At 38.5% G+C, this 18968-nt stretch overlaps 1 protein-coding gene across 4 annotated transcripts in view; it reads left to right on the top strand.

The window, feature by feature from the left end:
• The window catches only part of myripb (myosin VIIA and Rab interacting protein b), a 117845-nt gene that overhangs the window by 57010 nt on the left and 41867 nt on the right, over positions 1 to 18968 (top strand). For all 4 annotated transcript variants that reach the window (XM_046833848.1, XM_046833850.1, XM_046833849.1 and 1 more), the window contains exon 4: positions 13154 to 13290. In XM_046833848.1, the coding sequence (XP_046689804.1) occupies positions 13154 to 13290 (137 nt within the window). The remainder of the gene's footprint in view (positions 1 to 13153; positions 13291 to 18968) is intronic.

Here is an 18968-nt window from a genome sequence, read left to right as displayed (position 1 = left end):
AACCTTGACGATGTGATTTAAGATGTGCATTGCTAGACAGTCATGAGTCAGCAGAGTGAACAGCAGCGGGCTGAGCACACAGTGTGGTGGTGCTGGAGATGCTGTTCCCGATCCAGACTGAGGTCTCCCAGTCAGGAAGTCCAGGATCCAGTTGCAGAGGGAGGTGTTCAGGCCCAGTAGGCTCAACTTCTCAATCAGGTGCTAAGGGATGATTGTGTTGAATGCTGAGCTGAAGTCAATGAACAGCATTATTACAAATGAGTCCTTGTTGTCCAGGTGGGTGAGGGCCAAATGGAGGGTTGTGGAGATGGCATTGTTCGTGGAGCGGTTTGGACGATACGCAAAGTGCATGGGCTCCAGGGAGGGTGGAAGCTGGGTCTTAATGTGCCTCATGACAAGCCACTCGAAGCACTTCATCATGATGGGTGTGAGCGTGACAGGACGATAGTCATTGAGGCAGGAGACAGTAGACTTCTTCGGCACGGGAACAATGGTCGTTGTCCTGAGGCACGTAGTAACAATGTTGCTGCTCCTCAGGGAGATGTTGAAGATGTCTGTAAAGTGGTTTAACTCTGCAGACTTCTAGAAGTCTACTTCTAGAGTTTTCCTCACTTCAGCTGTGGTTAGACAGAGCACCTGGTTACTGGGAGGAGGGGTGGTTTTCCTCACCTTCACGTTGTTCTGTACCTCAAACCGGGCATAGAAGTCGTTCAGCGCATTTGGGAGGGAGGCATCATGGTCACAAGCAGATGATGTTCCCTTGTAGTTCGTGATCGCCTGGATGCCCTGCCACATGCGCTGGGTGTCTTTGCTGTCCTGAAAGTGGTCGTGGATTTTTTTTTGCGTGTGCGCGCTTCGCCTCCCTGGTGGCATGGGACATTTTGGCCCTTGCCCTGCTGTGAAGGCAGAATCTCTTTGTTTCAGCAGCACACGGTCTGTATGCTGGAATTAGCATAACAGAGTTGTGGTCTGAGTAGCCGTGACATGGCGGGGCTCTGCACAATACACGCCGGGGATGTTTGTGTAAACAAGATCCAGCGTGTTTGCTCTTCTTGTTGCAAAGTCCACATGCTGATGGAGTTTAGGGAGCACAGTCCTGAGATTCACATGGTTGAAATCTCCGGCGATATTAAACAATCTGTCGGGGTGAGCATTCTGCAGGTCGCTAATAGCGCCATAGAGTTCACACAGTGCCCTTTCTTAGCATTTGCGCTGGGGGGATGTACACTCCGACAATGAAAACAGTGGTGAATTCCCAAGCTAAATAAAACGGTTTGCATCTTAGAGTCACGAACTCCACTAACGATGAGCAATAGCGTGAGACAAGCACAGAGTTCTTGTACTATTCTGTGTGATATAAACACACACGGATGCTGGATGGCGGCTTCCGGAACTCTGTCGCTGAGCCACGTCTCCGTAAAAACAAAGATGCAGCAGTCTCTGAACTCTCGCCGCGTGGTCCGCTGGACTCGGCTGTAATCCAGTTTATTGTCGAGGGAGCAGACATTAGAAAGGAGAATGGACGGGAGAAGGAAAACACTGCATTTCATTATAAGAACCTTGTCCCATCTGTGTAACAAAGTGATGGTACTATCATGGTTTGGTCTGTGCTGCATATGGGCCAGGATAACTTGTGCTCATTGATGAAATAATGCATTAATAAAAAGCAAATTATAAAGGGCAGTATTAGGATCTAATTAGGATCTATCCATTAACTAAATCTCATGAGAAAATGTGCCTCAAGATAACAACCCCAAGTCGTTCTTGAAAAAAAAAAAAATTATGTTGAAAAAGTATATATATTTTGCTCACGGTCATGACCTTAATCCAAAAAAAATTTTGTCCCATTGTGCAGGAATTGATCAACGGTTACCAAAAATGTTGCAGTTATTTCTGCACAAGGGGTTCAGACTAATAGCAAAGGCTCATATATGTTTGCCACTAACAGTTATGTCATAATAAAATTTCTCAATACATTGACCAAGATCTTGGTCTCATTTATTTAATTGGGTTCACTTTGTCTATGTCTAGGATTGTCAAGCACCATTATATATATACAGTGGAACCCGGTTATGTCGATGTCCTAAGGGGTTGCCAAAAAGCATCGAGATAACCGATGATCGAGATAAACGAAAATCAATATGGCGGCAATATATTAACGTGTTTGAAATTTCTTTATGTACATGATGTGCGTTAATAAATGAGAATGTGCATGGACGTGTTTTTGGAGGTTTTTTTACACAACAGCGTTGCCGAGATTTGTTTGATGAAGGCATGCTATAAAAATACATACAGTACATGTTTGTTAACTGTCAGGAATTCACCTGCCACGCCCCCTTCGGCGCCCCCTTCAGCGTGTCAGGTGCTTTCTCGGCCGCTTTCTCTGAAGCTCCCAGCTTCAATCACGCACATATGGTGCTCGTTTAGCATCATCACCAGCTCCAATTTAAACTTTCACACTCTCACCGTCCGTTATTGTTGTTATATGTTGGTTCACGGCGGTCGTTGTTATCGTGCATGCGTATCCCGGTACGTGCCTTCCCACCGGCACTCTCTCAACGGCTGCGCTTTTCTTCCCAAAGCGCATCGTGGATTCCCCCCCGACATAACCGATAAAAAAATGCTAAGACAAAGCGAGAATTTGCCGGTTCCACTTCAAAAACGTCGACTTAATAGGGTTGTCGAGTTAACCGAGGTCGAGATAAGTGGGTTCCACTGTATATATATATATATATATATATATATATATATATATATATATATATATATATATATATATATATGCCTAGTCACTGTATGAATCATAGTAGACATCACTCAACACTCTTCCAGTTTACAGAGAGATGCACTGCATAAAGGGACGATAACACAGAAACAAGTTAGACTTGTTGTAAGCGGATGAAATGTGCTTTTATTGCTAGTGTACTGTCCCCAAGCTGACACTGGCTAGGAATAACTACACACTTAAAAAAAACAGAATTACCCATTAATAAAACAGTGACTGTACAGTGAGTGTAGGCATAACTTCTACTATTTTCCATAGTCATGTTAATAAGGATGGTTTACAGGAGCCACAATTTATGCCAGCTTCAGTGTTTGTATTGTTTGAAAATGTATTATGGGACCTGTAATTTTACTTGTACAGTGCTTAAGTAAAATGTCATCCTAATAACAGTACTTTCATTTTAGTCAGGACATTTGTCAAAGGAGTAGTCCAGCAGCCAAATACCACTTTGAAAGAACTCCAGAAAGACCAGGAGGCAGCAGATTCAAGATTAAAGAGTTTATTGTCGTATGCACAAAAAATGTCTGATTCTGCATACAATTAAATTCATACTTTAATCTTAAATTCTTCAAGCAGGCACTGACATTAATTAAGGATATAAGGAAACAGACAGAAACACATGACATAAACTACAAATATACAAATGCAAGAAACAGAAGTGTGCAATGTAACATCATAGAAGGTCATGTGCAAGGTCCTGCAGAGGGACATTGGGTAAAGGTTTGTATTCCTGTTGTAAAGGTGTTTATGTGTATGTTCAAAATATGCAGAAGTATTTTGAGGCAGATTGGGTCCAAGTTGTTATTTACAGTTTTAAGGAGTGTGGTGTGTGTGCAGGTATTCTGTAGTCATTGATATTTGAATTGTGTGTGTGTGTGTGTGTGTGTGTGTGTGTGTGTGTGTGTGTGTGTGTGTGTGTGTGTGTGTGTGTGTGTTAAAAGGGTGAGTATACAGTAGTTGACACCTCTTAGGGACAGAGGGTAATCTGTGTCTGCAGTGATGGGAAAGAGACAGTGGATGGTTGTTGTTTACAAGCCTGATTGCCTATGGGTGAAAGTTTGTTTGTTTCTCAGTCTTGATGTTTTGGATTTAACTCTCCTGTGGCATCTGCCTGATGGTAAGAGTGTGAAAAGACTGTGCAGGGGTCACTGTTGTCTCTGATTATGTTGATTGTTGTCTCAATGAATCTGGTTGTTAGAGGCTCTACAGTGTTTGTAAGGCTGTTCCAGCAATGGGTTGTTCAGCTATCATCACCTACTGTAAATCCTTATAATTATTTGCTAAGCAACTACCAATATAGATTGTGGTGGAGCTTCTGATGATTTGGATTGGCATGCCAAATTTGCCATATATTCTCTGCCTTCTCAAAAAGTGCAGATGCTGACATGATTTCCTGAACAGTGAGAACACAGAGAGATCCAATGATCAGTACATTTGATGATACTGGTGTTGTTCTTGAAAGCGACACAGTTGTCAATGAAAAGTGTGAACAGTGTGAAGAGCATAGAGCTTTGCAAACAGAGTTCTTGAGTTTATTGACCTTGATATATGGTTACAAATTCTCACAGTTGGAGGAATGCCTGTCCAGAGAGTTCATGTTGTTACCCAAAGGAAAAAAAACTACTACTCTAAAATATATCCAAGTTTAATTTCTATAGTGTTCTATAGTGTTCAGAGCCTCGGTGGTAGTAAAGAGCTGAGGGATGATTGGGCAACTACTGCAGAAGTGATAAAAGAGACTGCTATGAAGGTACTTCGGGTGACATTTGAAAAGAGAAAGGAAGACAAAGAGACGTGGGGGTGGAATAAAGAAGTACAGTAAAGGACAAGGTGAAAGATGTTGGCAAAACAGAATTGGGATCAAGAGAGAGACAAAAAGTAGGCAAAAGTACAAGAATATGCGGCAGCAGGTAAAGAGAGATGTGGCAAAAGACAAGAAAAAGGCAAATAAGGAGCTGTATGAAAAGTTGGACATTAAGGAACGATAAAATGTTTTGAACTGATTGGCGAGGCAGAGGAACCGAGCTGGAAAGGATGTGCTGCAAGTTAGAGCAATAAAGGATGGAGATGGAAATGTGTGGAAATGTTTATATATTCTGTTTTTCTACTGGCTATCTGCTCTCTAAAGAGGGTTGGGGATTTTCACGCTCTTTCTGTGAGCCTGTCTCAAGTTTACCCCAGGCATGGCAAGGGCATTCCCACACCACGGACAATTTTTTTCCCTAAATGATCCCAAGTTGCTCTCGGTCGTCCCGCGACAAGTCGTGCTCCACACATTTTTCCCTCCTACTTCTCAGGCCCCAGACCAGGAGAAGCTTAACCGACTGAAACTGGGGAAGAAGTTGGAGCAGCTGTTCGTCTGCTATGGCCCTCTGAGGTGAGGTCTTCCTGGAAATAAGCAGGTGGATTTTGGATGCTATTTCATCTTCTTATGAGTCCCCTGTTCTCCCTGCTCCTTTCGGGATCAGAGCTCACTCAACCCGGAGTGTTGCAGCCTCTACAACTTTGTCCTCTGGAGTTTTCCTGCAAGATATCTGCAATGCTGAGGGCTAGTCCATCCCACTGACCTTTGTCAGGTCTTATAGCCTTGACTATAGTGCCACTCATGGCCCCTCTGTCCTTTGACCTAGCTGTGCACTAGGCACACTATCTAGGGATTGGTCAGTCTGGCGTTATTGGACTCTCGTTCCCCAAGCATTGTTGCCGCTCGAGTTCGAGTTCCAAGTTACGTATGTAACCATGGTTCCCCAAGAAAACAAGACAGTGCATCTTCATGCCACACTGCCTGCATCCCTGCAGCACCTCCTTACCTTATTAGAAGCTAGTGCTGGTTTTACTCCATGTATATTATAGCTTCCTGATCGTGACTTTCCATTGGACTGATTACACATGTAATTCAGAGCATGGCCTGCCACACATATCATTTTGCATGTAGGCCAATAAGTTCAATTTTGGTCTGATCTGACCACAGCACCTTCTTCCACATGTTTGCTGTGTCGCCTACATGGTTTATGCATGCCACACTTTTCAGATTTTTATTCGTAAAAAATCTTTAACACAATGTATTCTTTTCTTGCCACTTTAAAATTACTTACTTCACAGATACTTTGTGTTGGTCTCTCATAAAATCCTAATAAAATACATTTAAAAATTTGTAGCAATAACATGACAAAATGTCAAAATAAATAAATACTTTTACAATGCATTATATATATATATATATATATATATATATATATATATATATATATATATATATATATATATATACACAGTGGAACCCGGTTATGTCGATGTCCTAGGGGGTTGCCAAAAAGCATCGAGATAACCGATGATCGAGATAAACGAGAATCAATATAGCGGCAATATATTAACGTGCTTGAAATTTCTTTATGTACATGATGTGCGTTAATAAATGAAAATGTGCATGCATGTGTTTTTGGAGGGTTTTTTTACACAACAGCGTTGCCGCAATTTGTTTGATGAAGGCATGCTATAAAAATGTACATACAGTACATGTTTGTTAACTGTCAGGAATCTCGGCTGCTTTCTCTGAAGCTCCCGGCTTTAATCGCGCATATATGGGGCTCATTTAGCACTCATCACCAGCTTCTATTTAAACTTTCACACTCTCACCGTCCGTTATTGTTGGTATATGTTGGTTCACGGCGGTCGTTGTTATCGCTCATGCGTATCCCGGTACATGCCTTCCCACTGGCACTCTCTCAACGGCTGCGCTTTTCTTCTCCTACCAAGCGCGGCTTTCGCCTCCTGTTCATCGCATAACATTTAACAACAAAAGGCATATGTGCACTAACTAACAGCAGAGATTCACCAGTATACACTACAACACCTGTAGCATCTGTAAGGCTTGATTTTTCCGCCACTTTCGCGAGTTTTCTGCGGCTGCACAGTGCCGATCAAAATAACTGACGTTAAATGGCAAATTTTTCCCACCTTTCCCATTTTGCGGTTCCACTTCAAAAACGTTGACTTAATAGGGTTGTCGAGTTAACCGAGGTCGAGATAAGTGGGTTCCACTGTATATATATATATATATATATATATATATATATATATATATATATATATATATATATATATATATATATTAGTTAAAGCGCATATGGCAGTAAATTTATTCCAATCTTCCAATGGAAGATATCACTTTGATTATCAGTATCATATTCATTAATCCATGTTTCCTTACCACCTAAGGTAAAAGTCCTTCAGGGAATTTAATCACGCACCACATTATTTATCTTATCTTGTCACATGTATCACATATATCATACATACATACATACATACATACATACATACGTAATGTTTACAAATACCAAAAAAATACCATAAACTAATACAAAACTCAAAATCATTTGTGACAACAGAGGTGCAGACAATATAAGGAAGTGAAAACAAAATATAAGACTTCTAGCAGCACACATCATGCTGGGAAATATGTGCTTAGATGATTCATGTCAACTTTAGTCTAGGCACATTTATTTTAAGATAGCAGAAAATATAAGTCACATTTTTGCGTGTATATTTGGTTTTTTTGTGTATACCTTCAAGATACATTGCATAACTTTTGACTTTTTTAGTTTTAGAAATACACAAATTTGCCTATTGCCTGTCATCTGCTGTTTTTATTTTTATGAGTCCTCTTTGAAAATATTATTAAATAATATAAGTTGGGAAAGTTTATAGGACTGTGGTGAGACCTGCTATGTTGTATGGTTTAGAGACAGTGGCATTGACTAAAAGACAGGGGGTGGAGCTGGATGTAGCAGAGTTGAAGATTTTGATGTTTTTATTGGGAGTGACGAGGATGGACAGGATTAGAAATTCGTTTATTAGAGGGACAGCACTTGTAGGACGTTTTGGAGACAAGGTGAGAGAGGCGAGATTGAGATGGTTTGGACATGTGCAGAGGAGGGACATGGGGTATATCGGTAGGAGAATACTGAGGATGGAGCCACCAGGAATGAGGAAAAGAGGAAGACCAAGGAGGAGGTTTATGGATGTGGTGAGGGAAGACATGCAGGTAGTTGGTTTTGAAAGAGGCAGATGTAGAGTACAGGGGGGTATGGAGACAGATGATCCGCTGTGGCGACCCCTAAAGGGAGCAGATGAAAGACAAAGAAGAAGATTATATAAAATAAGTTCCTCCTCCTGCTAATGAGTTTTTATAACTTAAACTTTCTGTACTTCTATAAGCATTATTGCTGGGCAGATGCAAGTGCAGGTTTAGACAGATGTACAGTTTTACCTTAATTGTTTATACATGATTGCCTGAATTTTTCCCAAACCTCTAAACATAAAACACAAAGTCACAAACAGAAAATGTTCAACAAATATCAAGCAAAAGCAAACACTAAATTTAGGAATGTTTTATCTACTGTATTTGCAATAGGTTTTTGCACTAAAGTAATAAAAGCGAACTATCTGTACTATGTAAATTGCATAGCATTGTATTTTTTTAGTGCATTGTATTCCATTGTATGACATTGTGTGGAATCAAATCGAAATCTGATCGCACTGCATTGTAATAGGGGTGACTCACATTGCATCAGTAGCAGCTTCATATGTATCTTTAATGTATCGTATTGTTGGCCATGCATCAAGATGTTAATCACATTGGCCTCAGTTATGGAGATGAAAATCCATAATATAGATGCACAATATATCAAAACATTTTGTGAGCCCCATTTGAATCATATGTGCTTTTTATACATCCCATTCTACATTTAGTCCCCATTTGCTGTTACTAACTACTTCTTCTGGGAGGTGTGGTTGTGGAGATTTCTGCTCATTCAGGCAAAAAAGATGTTAGTAAAATCAGGTACTGATGAGGAGGGTGTAGCCCCCCAGAAGTTAAATTCTTGCAAAACATTTTCAATAGGGTTGTGGTCAGAGGCCACTTAAGATGTTTTACTCAATCCCATGTAAATCATATATTTATGGAGATGACTTTGTGCACATGGGCATCATGTCATGCTGGAGCAGGTTTGGGTCTCTTAGTTCAAGTGAGAGAGAAAAAACAAAGACATCCTATACAATTTTGTGCCTACAACTTTGCAGTAACACTATTTTGACCACAGTTTATATGCAAGCCTTTCAGCAATTATAAAGCAGCATGTCTGAATTTGGTCCAATGCAGTGTGGCCTTAAGATTCAATCAAATTTAGTACGTAATACTTAATACAATACAATACAGGGCCTTCTTTAATATTATTCTGATTGATAGCTTATGATTCTGGGATAAATCTTACTTTTCTATAAAAAAGTGTTGCCAATAGCAACCCTAAGGTAGGCACCAGCCTGTGTGCTCTTCTGCAGTTTAATAACAAATATCATTTGATTTGTGGTTTAGGTTCACTAATCCCACCCCATCCCTCCCTCTCTTCTTCCCAAGACAAGGAGACTAAATTCATTAAAGACAAAGAAAATCAAATATGATAATTAAATTCTGCCAGTGAGTAAAACATACACTGCATTTGCGAGTAACTGATGACGCTATAATGTGACCTCCATGGATGGATGGGTGGGTAGATGGATGAAAGGATAAAAAAAAGCTATGTACAGTATGTATGTATGTATCTATGCATGCAAATATTTATATATTTAAATATTTATTTACAGTAAATGAAGTACTTCTGCCAGACAGAAGGTCTTGCTTCTCCAGAAAGTTTGCAGAGTACTTTGCAATTGTTCATCCATCACTGAATGAATTGAATGCATTAGAGTTGTATCAGTAATGTAGAATTAAGCGACACTAATCCTCCGCTTTACCACGTTTCGAATTTCGCACCCCACCGGTTAATCACGGAGTTGCATTTGCCACATAACTCATTTGTTTTTGCTTATTTTTCAGTCTCTCTCAATAGACCAAAAATAAATATACATAAAATTACATTTTTAGTGTGGCGTCCATTTATCGTGTTTTTTCTTTTATCACAAGCAGTTTTAGAACTTAACCACGGCAACAAACGGGGATTACTGTATAAAAATGTTATATCAGGTATCTTAAATACATACTAATCAGTTTAAAAGCTTGGAAAGTTAAACATGAAAATAAACTGTTTTTCTTCCCCAGCACTTGGCTCACCAATTTGCCCCGCCAGTTGAGCCATGCTGCTTTTTAATGTGCAGGTATCATGTTTATTACGAGCCATTAGAGATGTGAAAAGATTATGGTAGAATTCACACATAGTCTCATCGTGGTGCAAGGATTTCTGAAGCTGTAATGAGAAGTTGTTGATTGTCACAGCTTCCTAGATTATTTTTTGTTAGGTGGTATTACATGTTCTTGTGAGTATCAGCATAATGATTACAAAATATTGATTGGAAGAAAATAAGCACAGTTGTGAATATATTATTTCGCAATAATTTGCCTCACGAGATCAATAAATTTACCTCATATCTAAATGTATATCTAAATGTACATTCACAGTAATTTCCTTATAGATCAGGTCACAATATATACACTATTTATATACACTGGCGATCAAAATTAGAGAACAATTTATAAACAATTGAAAAAAAAAAAAACATTATTTAGCAGAAAACACATGGATCAAAATTAGAGAACAACAATGACTATAGCATGAAAAAAGATTACAACAAAATTTTCTGAAGGTTACAACAGTCAGCAATTAGTAGGAAGTGTACAGGCCTCTGCTCTGAATGACTTCAGCACATCTGCAGCCACAGGACAGCACTAGTCTCTCACACTGCTCTGGTGTGATTTTGGTCCACTCTTCTTACAGTCTCCTCCACAGTTTGGTGACTGTAGTGGGTTTCTTGGCCATAACTTTGTCGCCAAGGATTCTCCAGAGGTTCTCTATTGGGTTGAGATCAGGACTCTGGGCAGGCCATGTCATTATTTCAATGTTTTCAGTTTCAAGGAACTGCTTTACCCGTTTTGCTGTGTGACATGGAGCGTTGTCCTGCATGAACACTGCGGGCTGATTGGGTGATGAACGCAGGGAAGGAACCATATGTTGTGGAAGAAGGTTCTGATAAACATTTGCATTCACTCTGCAGTGTAGCTGTGTAAGAGGCCCAACTCCTGCTGCAGAAAACATGCCCCAAACCATGACACTTCCTCGACTTTTCACTGACTTTTTTACACACTTTGGGTTCAGTCTTTCTCTAGTTTGTCGCTGAAAATAATGTTTCCCATCGGACCCAAATAAATTAAACTTGCTTTTTATCACTGAAGTGAACTTTGGACCAGTTCTCCTCTGTCCACACAACATGCTCCTCAGCAAAGCTTAGTCTAGCCTTTTGATTCTTTCTGCTAATGAGAGGTTTGGTCACTGCAGAGTGGGCTTTCAGTCCAAATGCTCTTAAACATCGAGACACTGTATGACGAGACAGATCCTTACCCTGCTCAGCGCTGAACTGGTGAGCAATTCCAGCTGCAGTGTGGAAATGATTGCCCATTAAGATCCTCCGCAGGGTGTACTCTCTTGTATTTGTCTTCCGTGGACGACCAGCCTTCTTGGCGGACTTGAATGAGTTTGTGATGTTTTAAAGATTCAAAATTTTTGAAATCACAGATTTGGAACAATCAACTTGTCTTGCTATGGCTAATAGGGTCATCCCTTTGGCCTTTATCTGGACAACCTGCTGCCGGAGGCTTTCAGTCACTTTAGAACGGCCCACCATCTTGCAGAGTCAGTGAAACTGGAAGGTAGGCTGCCAGTAAAATAGGGGTTGACAGATAATCAAGGAAATTAGCACCCGGTACCAGATTAACACCAATAACTGGGAGGTATCTGAAAGTGTTCTCTAATTTTGATCAGTGTGTTTTCTGGAAAATAATGGTTTTTTTGGATATGCCTTAGTTATTTTGTGGAAAAGATGTTCTGGTAGCATGGTATAGACAGGACAAAAACTCCTTCAACTGTTGAGCAGTAAAGATGACATTATTTCAGAATTGTTCAATTGTTTATAAATTGTTCTCTAATTTTGATCGCCAGTGTGTGTATGTATTGTATGTAATGTAATGATGTAATGATTAGACATCATATATATATATATATATATATATATATATATATATATATATATATATATATATATATATATGATTTTGACACTCGCAACCCCAATAGTTTGCGCCTTTTAATTTGGAACCGAACTAAGAGTGACTTGAGAAAAATCTGATAGTATGCATGAGTTTGAATTAGTTTGAGTCTAAGTTTGTATTAATAAATTACGTAAAAATGTTTGAAAAACTATTTTATTATTGTATTATTCCTTTAAGGCTTTTACTCTCATAATTTTACTCTCACAAACCATTGCTCTACCATTCCCCCATGTCCACATATTCATAATTCATACTGTTTTAACATTTGTAGTATTGTACATGCATTGTTTGACATATTATACACTTATTTGATACTGTATTTGAATCGTAGGGATCTCTTTTTGTTTGTAATGTTCTAACAAAATCCTCCTTTCCTAATTTCCTGATTTTAAAATAGCAAAATTCCATATACAGTATCTCACAAAAGTGAGTACACCCCTCACATCAGACCACAGGACATGATTCCAGTAATTAATGCTTTTGGACAGGTTGTCTTCAGCAAACTATTTGCAGGCTTTCTTGTGAGCCAGCTTCAGAAGGGGCTTCCTTGTAGGACGACGGCCATGCAAACCTGCGGTCCTACTGCTTCTGCAACCTTTAAAGCAATGCTGGCAGCACTCATGCATCTGTTTTTTAAAGCAGCTTTTGCACCTGAGGCACAGTACAAGGACTCAACTTCTTTAATTGACTCTTGTCATGGCCTGTTCCTAGTGAAACCTATCTTGGAAAACCTTCAGGATGCTAATGATCTTCTGTTAGCCTAGGCCATCTTTGTGGAGGGCAACAATTCTAATTCTTAAATCCTCAGAGATTTCTTTGCCAGGAGGTGCAATTGTGAACATTCAGTGGTCAGTATGAGAGAAATGTACTAAAAGCACCAAACTGTAACTGCTCTAATACAAAATGCACAAATATGTATGGTCTTGTCAGGCAGACAAAAAATTATCATACATATGGCTTTGCATGGTTACGTACAGCTGTAAGAACATGTACATACACATATACACATATACAGTTTATATAAATCATTTATATGTGTTTAGTTCTGGGCATTGTTTAGTCTGAGTTAACTATATTCTAAGCAATTCTAAGACCAATTTTATTGTCGGCTTGCAATCTCTGGTTGGATATAAAAGATGGGATGGTACAATCTAGTCAATGACAATAAAACGCTATATACTGTATGCCAAACTAAATGTTTATGTGGGAACCAGTTCTGCTTGATGGTATAATGCTTTGTTCTTCCCTCCTAATGTGTGTGTTTACAGGCTCCTGAGGGCCCAGTCTTTGGAGTGGTATTATAAGAACGTCAAGAGTCGCTTTAAGAGGTTTGGCAGTGCAAAAGTCCTCAAGACCCTTTATAGGAAGCACATTATTGAGAGAGGGGCATTGTCAGAGTTTCCAGGTAGGCTATTTATATGCACTTACTTACACACAAGGTCAAGGGACAAGCACACATTTAATTCAATGATTAAACATATATATATATATATATATATATATATATATATATATATATATATATATATATATATATATATATATATATATATTGTATGCCCACCCTTGATCTGCCAAATGCTTTAAATGTTGCAAAATCTACCTCTACTTTAGTTGAGGTTTGTTCTCATTCACTGTAACTGAGACAAGTAGGGCAGCTGTGTCTAAGTAAGCTTACACTGTGCCAACAAGCCACTTGTTTAGGAGACTGTGCACCTCCCGGGATACGGTAGTGATTTCGGTTTGATCTATCCAATGAGGTATGTTAGTTACTAGTTATATTAAAATAATCCCGGAGTGTATAAAATTACATAATTATTTAATGATACACTAGGCAAGTCTGCAAAGTGTGCCCATGGTGGATTTGTTAATTCTGTATCTTAGCAAGAGTACTATTCTGTTAATCACTACAAAGATCACAGAGAGTATTCAGAACCTTGCTGGCATGATACTTCATAAATCTGACTATAAACCTGGTAATATCTATCATTAAGTAAAGGGCAAGGTAGACAATAGCTTTTTACAGTGGGTCACCACATGGCTTGTACCATAAAAAGAATTGGCTATAAATTGTACAGTAATTTTCAGGTTGTGAAAAACAGGTTGTGAAAAGCTACAGTAAATAACTGTGAACATATTTTCATTCAAGTACTGCAATATGTTACATAGTACAAAATAAAATTTTGCTAGTGCTTTGAAAGCAACATTTACTTTAAAAACAACATCTGTTTGACACAACCACAGTTTGACATTCCTGGGAAGATACAGTCCTCTGATGTGCATCTCATAGCTTTGACCACTGAGCTACCACAACAAGTGCCACTAAATTACATTGATTACATTTTATATTTCTTTGCAAGTTAATGCAGTGGCAAAAGTGATTGAATTGATTAGGGTAGCTGAATGGGTTGTAATGACTCCTAAGGCCTTTAAATACAGATTAAAAGCTCTGTCTTCAAATCCAATTTATGAAAAACTGCCATGGTTGGGTCATCAAGCAAAGCCATTAACATTCTTCTTGTAAGATACTATACTATTAATGCTAAACACTGCATTCTAGAGCAGTTTGGCTTGTATAGCTCCTATGTGCTACCATGTTGGTGTTATGTTTTTGAAATTGATTGAAATATTTCACATTTGCTGTCTACTAGTGGGTTCTGTGGTGGCATTGACATTGTGCCATTGACCAGCCAATCACAGCATTGCTAATCATGATTTTTAGTATAGATATGTAGTCTTATTAACCAACGGATGAAAGCTATACAAACAACACAATCTTGCTATGCTAATCATGTCCACATGTGCTTAAAGAATCTAACCAGCCAGAACATAAGTACCTTAAGTAAATAATAAAACATAATTATTAATTATAAAGTGAAGTAAACATGTAATACAGTACTGTATACATAAAATAGCATTTTTGGTGTGGTGTCCGTTTATCGTGGTTTTTCATTTAGTGTGGGGCAGTTTTGAAACGTACCACCACGGTAAACGGGTGATTTCTGTATTTCACTTATACCAGAGTAGTTTGACATTCGATTTCAAGTAAAAATGCTTGAATGTTTATTGCGATTATAATCTTAAAAAATATGATAAATAAGTAAACAGATAAATGGATGAATGAAGGGAAAGATGATTGCTGTCCATAGTGTACATAAAATGTTTCAGCCCAACATATGCGTGTCAAGGCCAACATTCCTTCCTTCATTTATTAATTCTTTCCGTTTTCTAGACAAATCGTTAAGTTCCAAATAGTTTCAGGAAATCTAGTTATGAGGCAAAATTACACAATGGTTGCAAAAATGCTCTTTAAAATGCTATATCTGAGAGAAAACAGGATTATGCATTGCATGTATTCATTTTAGATGAATAGTTTACACTCAAAGAGAGCACTTAAAACCTTTCCACTTTTTAACAGTGTTTATTTCAATAACATACAATTAAATGATATTTTACTGCATGAGTAAATATAGAATTAATAAATGAATGTAGGCTTAATTCCAGGAATTAATATGTTATTGGTCATGTACTTTCTGATCATCATTCTTCTTTGTGTTCTAACCTTTTTGAAATCCTTTATGGATTTGTGTGTGTTTCTATAATGTCTACGCTTGAAGTCTGGGATTTGCTTTAGCGGAGAGGGGGATACAGGAAGAATGAAGGGAATCTTGCCGGATTTTTATTGTTGCAATCGCAAGATTTAATTGGCTGGTGTTTGCTGGGAGTAGATCAACCCCATTGTGTCTCTCTATCTCTGCTCTAGTGTTTGAAAAAACTTACAGTGTATTCTTAGCTCAGTTACATTACATCAATTCAGGAGTGAGACTCTGTGGCAGCATACAGCTTCTGTCTTCTAGTTGTCTAACTAAATAGCCAGATACACAGATCTAATTGTTTTTTGTTAGTTACATTTTTGTGTGGTGCCATAGTGCATGTGTGTGATTGTGTTGCATGACAAAATCAGAACCAACCTTGACTGTTGATATTTCACTTATAAATAACTGGGTGACTTCACATTTGCAGTGCCATTTATGCAGTGATAATACTGTCAGAATTTTATGCTAATCACTGGCATGTAAACGGCTCCATTTTGGATGCCACTCCACCTTCCTGTATAACTGAGGACATTGCTCTGCCATCCTGCTTGGATGAGGACCTTGCTTGACCCTTCTGTTTGGCTGAGGATGTTGCTCCACCACCCTGCTTGGCTGAGGATTTTACTAAGCTGCCTTGCCCCACTAAGGACATGATCCTCCCACTCGCATTGCAGTGTACATTGCTTCCCACTTACACTGTTTGGAGGACATTTCTTTAATCCCATCCATTCTGCATTCATGAAGAATGGGTCAATAAGGATGGTTGCATCACCTACTGGCTAAGCAATAAGCAGTGCTCCTATGTACTCACTACCTGGGGTGGGGGCAGTATTATGTTAATGTTTTACACATTACTACACGTTACAAATGTCACATTTTATTTCCATGGCCTTCCACAATTTATGGTTATTGTTTGTTTGTCCTTTTATTTCCATGCTCTGTACTATGGGTAAAAGATTTCTGCATCTCAAATGCATTGTAAGTGACAAAGGTGGAGTGACTACTCAAACTTTTGTGCATGTATTGAACTGTGAAAACTTGCTGGCCTACAAAAGAAGGAGCACACACACACACACACACACACACACACACACACACACACACACACGTACATGGCACAGTTTGCTCTCTCTCTCTCTCTCTCTCTCTCTCTCTCTCTCTCTCTCTCTCTCGCAGCTTTGCTCCAGCCCCATTTTATTCTTACCGGTTGGTGCAAAAAAGCACACACTCATTAATACAAATTCTGCAAAGGTGCACAATCCTTACCCCTCGCTTCCACCAGCTCCACCTTCCATTCACAAACCAGCACTTGGCCACCTGCTGCAATACACCTTTACCGCCTGACTCCTGACTGTCCAAAGAGCCAATGCGAGAGAAAATCAGCCACAGCCATCTGCACTTTCAGTTTGTGAACCACCTTTAACTTGAACGGATGAAGTGCCATATGTCAATTAGTGATCCATGCATTTGTATCTTTTTTGTGCTGGAGCCACTGGAGCCGGGTGGAGAGAGGGTGAAGGCCCATCTCAGCACGTAGTATCAGAGGACTGCCAATTTGTTGGCAAGGCATTTATTCTTAATCATGCCTACTTTCTACAGAGAACAATTTTGACTAATGTACAGCATGGGCCGTTTCTCCCCCTATAATAAATAATAAATTATATTTGGCCCGCGAGGTCATATCAAATGTGTATTAGAGCTGGCCTGCCAATATATAGCTAATACTACAAATCCCAGAATGCTTTGTTAGTGCGTTGGGGCGAAGGTGTTCATCAGTGAGACTCCTGAGTGGTGTTTTGTTCATATTTATCAAAGTGAACAGTTGCTCACACAGATATGACAGAGAGGATTTAGGCAGCTTGGGCACGGAGTTGGAGCAGTGTGTCGGGGAGGAAACATGGAAACTGTGCAGCATGGAAACTGCGCTTTGACTTGAGCGGGTGTCTACACTGGAGTTTAATCCGCTCCATTTGGAGTTTGGTTGCTGCGCTTTCCACGTCAACCACAAACGGATTATTGAGCAGTTCAAATCTGCTCAATAATCCGTTTGTGGTTGACGTGGAAAGCCCTTAATGCACTTTCCTACTCCAAGGCATGGACTGTTAAGAGCTGAAAGATTGCTTTTTTTTTAATTGAAGGAAATTATTATTATTTTTGGTTGTTTTGTTGTTGGCCTGTGAAAAAAGATTTACATTATAAAGGATTTTGAAATGCTACAGATAGAGAGAGTCATAAAAAGAAACAAATACCACTGATTTGTGTTTTATTTCAAATTTAATTTCTCATTTGTTTATAATATTAAACTTTGGTTGTTCCATATTTAATGTTTATGCAAACTAAAGTTTGTTTCCATATGAAAAGGTTCAACATTACACATCTGGAGAGATGAAAAACATGCACAATTGCAGTAAATTTTTCAATAAATATTGAGTTTGGCCCACGACTTCGTCCCAGTTTTTAATTTTGGCCCACTGTGAATTTGAGTTTGACACCCCTGATCTAGGACAACACAGCCCCCAGCCCCCTTGTCTAACACATAGAAGACATATCAGTCTTGAATAGATCAGAGTTTAACATCAGAGTTTAATGGTTTAACAGTAGCCCACCACAGAGTTCAGCTTTTACCCAAGTGAAAGCACCTTGGGACAATTCTAACCATTAGTCCAGATCTGGTGCTCCTTTTTTAGTGTGATCAGTAGGGCTGCAACTAACGATGATTTTGATAATCAATTAATCTGATAAAAAAATTATAATCATTTTTATTAGATGTTTTGCTTATTATAATTATATAAATACCATAATTTAGGGTATTTATTTCTAAAGTGTACTTAAAAAAAATGCAAAACTAGCTTAAGTTTAACAATCTTTAATTTTCACAATTTGAACAAATTCACTCATGCTGGGTTGTTTCTTTCTGTAAAAAAAAAAACTAAACTAAACTAAACTAAACAGCATTTTAATATGCAAGGTAAAGCAATGAAGTTGACAACCATGCTTAAAAAATCTATATAAAATATAGTACAACATTGATTTGACAATTTTTGATAAAAGGAATACACATACATTTTGTTGAGTTGTGTAGAAATAAGCATCTAGAATATATAATTAATTTAATTTTGTAATAATTAAATATTTTTTGAACATTGAAAACAAGCATTTAAATGTAGTGAAGCTGCATGTTTGAAAACAGATAAGTTAACTGCTGTAGTACACAATAGCTATAAAAAGAGAATGTAACTGATAAATGCAGAAAGCTAAATGGCTTAATAAAAAAAAGGAAAAAAAAAGCATTGTTGTACAAATGCATAAGAATTCGCTGAAAACCACAACAGGGACTAAAAATTTAATCATTTAGTGCTGCTGTTATTTGCTGCTTTTAGATTTAGTGTTTGTTCACACCGTTTTAATTGAATCCGTCACTATGTCGCATTTATGTAGCTGATTGCGCAACCTGTTGCTCACGAGATGAGGATTATACAGTTTTTTG

The sequence above is a fragment of the Silurus meridionalis genome, chromosome 21 (genome assembly GCF_014805685.1).
Source record: "Silurus meridionalis isolate SWU-2019-XX chromosome 21, ASM1480568v1, whole genome shotgun sequence".
Classification (NCBI taxonomy): domain Eukaryota; kingdom Metazoa; phylum Chordata; class Actinopteri; order Siluriformes; family Siluridae; genus Silurus; species Silurus meridionalis.
The sequence above is the reverse complement of the archived record's forward strand: the minus strand, read 5'-3'. Positions and strand labels throughout refer to the sequence as shown.